Below are 7,216 nucleotides of genomic sequence, written 5' to 3' on the forward strand. Positions count from 1 at the left end.
GACTATAGGCTGTTCCTGTGATGATGTTATGTGACATTGCTGTTTCTCTTCCCCTCGCCACTTTGCCTTCCTGATAACCTCTTCTCATGTGCGTTCTTTAGGAAAAGACCAGTGCCCTCAGTCTGAGCAACGTTGCTGGAGTGTTCTACATCCTTGTCGGGGGCCTTGGCTTGGCCATGCTGGTGGCTTTGATTGAGTTCTGTTACAAGTCAAGGGCCGAGGCGAAGCGAATGAAGGTGGCAAAGAATGCACAGAATATTAACCCATCTTCCTCGCAGAATTCACAGAATTTTGCAACTTATAAGGAAGGTTACAACGTATATGGCATCGAAAGTGTTAAGATTTAGGGGGTAGGAACGAGGCTCTAATACAACCTTCTCAGTGCACGTTTTAGCTTTCTTGTCGCGTCCTTAAGCTCTTTTAAATGAGGAAGGTGGCCAGTGGATCGTCCTGTATGTCCTGTTGCTGTTCTTCCGTGTTCCTGCTCAGTGACTAACCAGCAGCCCAACTGTCCATTTTCCTCTTTAATGACACGGTAGCTCTGGGGGGATGTGGGCAGATCCCCGCTGTAATTGTGCTTTATTATTTGTAGTTCAGTTTGGCGCTGTCTGCTTTCGTTTGCTGCAAGCTTTCAGATAGAAGTAAACTTTTCAAAAGCAGCACCACCTTTCCTCTGGATACCTTTGAAAACCTTAACATATGCTTTCTTTTTCTTTCTTTCCCTCCCACCTCTCATTTAAGATGACCCTGAATGACGCCATGAGGAGCGAGGAGAGGCTGTCAGTTACAGGAAGTACTGGAGGAAATGGACGTGTTATGACTCCAGGATTTCCGAAAGCAATGCATGCTGTCCCTTACGTGAGTCCTGGCATGAGAATGAATGTCAGTGTGACTGATATCTCGTGATTGATAAGAACCTTTTGAGTGCCTTACACAATGGTTTTCTTGTGTGTTTATTGACAAAGTGGTGAGAGGCATCCAGTATCTTGAAGACTTTTCTTTCAGCCAAGAATTCTTAAATATGTGGAATTCATCTTGAGTTGTACGGAATGGTCACCTAAAAACACAACATCCTTTTCTACTCCAGTTCCAGACGAAGCTTGGTGGACATGCACAGCTACCATGGAAGTACTCTAATTTCACTGACGTCTTTGTACAGACAACAAATCCGTTTCTGCAGCCACTATTGTTAGTCTCTTGATTCATAATGACTTAAGCACACTTGACATCAACTGCATCAAGATGTGACATGTTTTATAAGAAAAAGAAAAAAAGAACATTTAAACTTAAAAAAATATTTTTAGGTATTTTCACAAACAAACTGGCTTTTCAATAAATTTGCTTCCATATTGGTTGAATAAGACAACAACGATTAAACTGAGTGGGACGTGATTATAAAGGCTTTAGGTATCAGTTACATATTTTTCAAAGCCAAATATGTACATGTTAAGGAAAGAAAAACAAAGAGAAGATTCAAATCTTGTAGTAATTTAATATTGTTATTAAAACTTTAATGTATCCGATTCTTTAACATTTGGTGTTAATGTAAAATTACTTGGCAGTGCTTGACATTTGAAATAAACACTTTTCTATTGTTTTATTTGCAAGTGGTCCAATGAATTTTGCTTAGCTACAGTTTGGTCATCAATCGAGTTCAAAGACACTATTAAATTGTTAGGTTCCCAGAGAAATTTGCCCCCTTTTAAGAAGGCTGGGTGGTCCTTAAAGTATAAACTTGTCCCCAGATAAAATCTGAACCTGTTTTTAAGTATGTCTTATCATATGTAAAGAAATATTTAGCATAAAGCATTTAATCTCTGTAGGTAAATGCTAATAGATTTTAAAAACTAATATTAAAAACAAATATCAGAGTATGTGAGGTTCTGTTTTAAAGTGTTTGAGCTGACAGAGAGAAGTATTAGTTGTAAATGAAGTTAGAGATGCCCTGAAAGTAGATAGATGCCCATTGATCAAATTCTGTAAACTAAATCTGAGTTTTTGCTTTTAAAGTTGTAAGAGCTGTCATAAATCTTACATATTATGAAAACTTTAAGCACTTTTGAGTCAGCTGCAATATAGTTTCTTCCCATTGCCATCAATATAAACAACCCTAATATATATATTTTTTATACTTATTCCTCAGGTGGAATGGCTATTTTAAAGTGCCCAGTGTGGATAAAACACATTTCTGTGACTTTTGACTAAAGAACTTATATTTCTCTAGTTAAGAAATTTAAAGGAGCTATCTTTCCCTTCATAAAAGACCATTTATTTCCACTGACGCTCTCTAAAATAAAATTAATTTAAGGTTTTAAATGATTATTAACATTCAATAGTTATTGTTAATATTTTTATTCTTGCTATTTCTGCAAGTACGCCTTTGTGTAGCACTTGGTATTTTACTGAGTGCCTTGAAAACATTCTTATTTATTATATATCACAGAAGGGAAAGAGAAATGTAGGGTCTAATAGCAACCACTTGCATGGACCATGGTGCCGTGCGGTATCGTGAAGTTCTTCCCTAAATTTAGCTGTCCCTAATCACAAATTTCAAGATAATACAATATAATTTTAGTGCATTTCTCCTCATCAGGAATGTTGGAGGTGCATTTTAAGTTTAAATCAGTCATCAATGCTAGAATGACCAAATTGCAGACTAATTGTTTTCCATATTATACTTAAAATGAGTTTTTAAAAATGAAAAAGATGACTATATACAATCAATGCTATTTATTATACCTCTGGGCCTACTCTCCTAAAAATTGTAGCTTATCAATTTTTCTCTGTCAAGCTTGAACTAATGTAAATACTTGAAATAATGTAAAGTTATATTTTCATGTTTTTATAGATACAACATGACAAGAATACATAATGTAAGAGTATTTCAACTATGGATAATGTTGATTGGATAATGCACATCTCAGTTACAAGCAGTAATCATAGTATAATATCCATGTAACGGTGCATCAATATATTGCTATATAAATATGTCTGTGTGCATCTAAGTGAAAAGTGGTCAAACAAGAGTGATGACAGCTGTCTAAAGGTTTTTTTAATTCATTTTATATAAAAAATGTTATGGAAAGACCAAAATGTTTATGAACTATTCTTATGTAAATTTACAACTGTCCTTTACTGTACTTTTTTGTTTACAGTATATGGTACCTTATTTTCTGCTGTGTTAAGTGGGTGTCAGACTCCAAGGAGACATACACTTTCTACAACTTCTATTGAAGACATTGGAATTTCCAGTTTTTCATGTGTACTATGTCAGAAAATGCTTTTGATTTTATTTTTAAATCTAACATCAGATGGCTTTTTTGGAGTGTTGTAAAATCTTCAATCATACATAAAACATGTTCTTACAAAAGGCAATGATCTTTATTTATTTTTACTTGTTAGTTCTTAAAACTAGTAATAATGAGAAACCGAAAAAAGGTACTTAAATGGATTCCCAAACAAACCCAGGTGTTTCTACTCAACAAGGACATCCTTTGCTCAGTTTATACATCAGCTCGGTACAAATATAAGAAAAGAAAAATAACTTTTTTTTTAAGCTGAAGTGATCAACATTTTCAACATTCCAAGCTTACAGTCATTAAGTGCTTTGGGCATATGCAGAAATATTACTATTAATTAATTTTATTTCTCCTTTGGCACTGTATGTTGTCAGCTCAGCTGCTGTCATAATGGTATTAAAAAGCAGAAAGGTGACTTGCTTTAAAAATTCCACAAGGTAACACATTTCCCAGCTTACATGTTTCAACAAAGTTTTCATCTCTTGCTTTACTGAAAGAGAGTATTGATGAGAAACTAAAACTCTTGCAGTTTTGATTCTCTTTCTACAAAGGTGATCATTTTAATATTTAGGCGGTACTCTTTAGGTATATTCTAAAGTTAAGGCATTTTAGTTCTTCACAATTGCACGTTAAAATTTCTTGTATAGAGTTTTGCGGTTTGAATATATTTAATGTTTAAAAGTAGAGTATACCAATGCATCTGCTTAAAAATACAGTAATCTTGATATTCTGCCATCCTGAGTTCGCAAATTCTGTAAGTATTTTGGTGGTCGTGGTAGTAAATTGAGCAAATGAAGGGAAGCATTAGCAATATAATAACCCTACAGGATGATTTTAATACAACACCTTGACACTGCCATTAAAGAAAACACTTATTGAAACTAATTAGAAAACAATACAATGTGGTTTCTTCCCACTTTTCTATTTCCTATCTCATCATATCCTAGCCTTATCAGCCCAGTAAATTTAAACAAAACTCAAGTATCACTTCTACCTTAAAATGTATTTGCGGGTCTTTAAACCTGTTTTAGGCTGGATACGAGTTTATTTATTGCACTTTGAGAACCTGCTAGTCTGTTGTGTGAAATCCTCATGTAATTCAGGCAAATATTCCATTTTCTCCTAATTCAAATGAAATAGGTAGGTGTATGGATTGAATTAGTCGCATACATTCTCTATTGCCAACTTTAACTGATGGTGTAAGGTTTGTTAGTAATATATTATGAACTTGGGAGAGTGTATTGGTTAAGTTCCACGAGTTTTATATGAACTCTAAATAAGCTTATTAAAGGAAACAGAATGATGTAAATATCTGTTTAAAAGTAGAGTAAATTTTGTGTAAAGTGTTCCAATATTTAAAATTGGTTTATTTTTAATCTCCAACATGAAAAATGGGTAAGTATAAATGAATCATCAAGATATTCTGAATGAGAATTTGGGGTTGTATTAAATGGTTTGTGACAGTTGTATCAAATTTTTTAAAAGGAAGGATTCATTCTCTCAATGTGTTGGTTTGGTAAGACCATGACACTGGGAATTCTATTGGCTACTGATCAATAAATTCTCTATTTCTGTGTTTCAAACAAGAACAACTCATAGATAGTATATGGCACTCTAAGTCCATGAAAGTTCAAACATACTTATGTATAAATGAAGATATGCAAGCACAGACTAACACAAATGACCTAATATCCAATGCAGGTAGGAAAGTGCCTGGAATAAATCTGGATCATAAGATTTTGTGTCTGTGTTTTATATCTTGTTTCTATTCCTTTCACCATTTTACATTCTCTTCCTGCCCTTACGTACAACTGCAATTTTTCATATGTTATACTTCGAATGGTATCCAGTTTAAACATTTCATTCATCTTGCCTTTTGGCTTTTATTCCATGGTATCCCATCTATTTCTGGCTTGTCTTTCCTGAGAGATTTTGCTTTGAGAGCACTTAGAATGCAGTTCATTTTGTCAAAGACAAGACTGACAGTCTCAGAGTCTTCTTAATAACCATAAAAATGACTAAGAATTTCTGGAGTGAAGTAAACATTTCCTGCTCAGCTCTATTTCTGCATCAGCCACATATTCTGATCCAACAATTGCAAATTTGTTATATTCCTCCATGTACTTAAAGAGCCCCACAATTTACAGAGTTTCTGTAGGAAAAGGGAGGCTCTTCAGTGAAGCAGGAAGCGTGAGAACTCTATTTTTAATATGTTTGCGCATCAGAATTCCTTTTTCAAGTCACTTTAGAATGAACATGAGCCGATTCTCTATTTTAACTCCACCCTCAAGCACTTCCAGATTATTTTTTAATTGCCTTTTTTCCCCACTAGGTAAAAGTCAATTTTGATACAATAAGTCCCCTCTATACGAGCCTTCAAGTTGCGAACTTTCAAAGATGCGAACGTGTGTTCACATGTCCAATCACGTAGGTTAGTTCACGTGTCTCGCATACGTTGTCACATGTGTGTGTCCGCTACAAGTGGTTGTGCTTTTGTGTACTTTGCTGTACAGGACTGTATAGAGTACAGTAGTACAGTATCTTTATTTCAAGCCCAGGCTGTCCGGAAGCAAGTGTATAAACAGCGGTGGTGTAGCTGGTACTTTTCAAGGTACTGTACTGTAACACTAAAAATGTTTTCTATTTTTTTGTGCCTGTTTGTTATGTATTTTTTGTGTGAAAAGTATTATAAACCTATTACAGTACAGTACTATATAGCCGATTGTGTTCATTGGGTACCTGGGCTAACCTGGTTGGATTTATGAACAAATTGGACTTACAAATGTGCTCTGGGAACAGAACTCGTTCCTATGTAGGGGACTTGCTGTATTTCAGAACCAAGTTCCTTTGCGGAGATGCATAAACTCACTGTTACTTCATTGGATATGCCTGAATTCACTGAATGAATTTGGTCATTTTTCTTTCTTTTTCTTTCCCTTTCAGGTTCATGGGCCAATTTCATTTTATTGTAAGTTGGAATGTGGGGCAGTGGATTAAGCAGTTGGGAGGGACTCAAAACCAGGATTCTAGCTTTCCCCACCCTTGTTGCACGTCTCCCTCTGTCTCTTGTCTTCTCACCTGGAGGATGTGGATACTAGGACTGTCTCCCTGGATGAGGAAAGGAAACGTAATATGATCACTTAAAACATAAGGAAACATGGTCTCTTCTTTAAAAAGTGGTCTAAAGAAATAAGTTCATGCATTGGGATGCCACTTGGTGCAGAAAAACGTTTTGGTATTCAGTTCCAAATTTGTTTTATCATCCTAAGACATTAGAAAGGCAGTTCTAGCCTATGACGTTCATTCACTAATTCGGTTCATTCAGTCTAACAAATATTTATTGAATGTATCTGAAAAAATAGAAACTGAAGGCAAGGGCTAAACTGGAAACCTCTTTTCTGATGATTAAGTATATTTTCTTTAAAGGGTGTAGACTTTGATCCCGTTCACTTAGAAATAATCTGAGTATATGGGTAACTCTGACAATTAAGAGTTATGTATTTCTGTCCAACAAGACATTCAAACTTTAATTTAGAGTAGATATCTGATGACAGTCACCAACGATCTCATTAAATATAGACTCAAAATATTTTCCTCTCTCAAAAATAATCTTAGGTTTCATCAACTGTGCTTGTCCATAAATTTGTTTGACAACCAATCAATATTTCTATCTCTGTTTTCAAAGAGTCAAGTTAAATCCATTAACAAATACCACAGTTTGGTAGTTCTAAATTGTTGCCACCTGAAGGGCTAAGGTATATCTCTAGAATCTATTTCTTTGGATAAGAGTTTATTCAAATATCATTCAACATATTGGGTTGGCCAAAGAGTTCGTTTGGTTAATGAACACGTTGTTCAATCAAGTTCTTGGTGAACATGAAAAATGTGTCTTTTATTTTTACTTAAAACCAAACGAA

At 34.9% G+C, this 7,216-nt stretch overlaps 1 protein-coding gene across 6 annotated transcripts in view; it reads left to right on the forward strand.

Moving 5' to 3' along the window:
• GRIA2 (glutamate ionotropic receptor AMPA type subunit 2) overlaps positions 1-3,375 on the forward strand; it is a 169,690-nt gene extending 166,315 nt beyond the window's left edge. For 2 of the 6 annotated variants that reach the window (XM_082461693.1, XM_082461694.1), the window contains exons 15-17: positions 102-236; positions 742-858; positions 1,088-3,375. In XM_082461693.1, coding sequence (XP_082317819.1) covers positions 102-236; positions 742-858; positions 1,088-1,201 — 366 coding nt within the window. In that variant the 3' untranslated portion in view covers positions 1,202-3,375. Of the gene's footprint in view, positions 1-101; positions 351-741 lie in introns of all 6 variants that reach the window. The other 4 variants (XM_082461696.1, XM_082461695.1, XM_082461697.1 and 1 more) reach the window with 2 other exon arrangements.
• Positions 3,376-7,216: the final 3,841 nt, after the last annotated feature.

Source organism: Balaenoptera physalus, assembly GCF_965194825.1.
Source record: "Balaenoptera physalus genome assembly, chromosome: 5".
Classification (NCBI taxonomy): domain Eukaryota; kingdom Metazoa; phylum Chordata; class Mammalia; order Artiodactyla; family Balaenopteridae; genus Balaenoptera; species Balaenoptera physalus.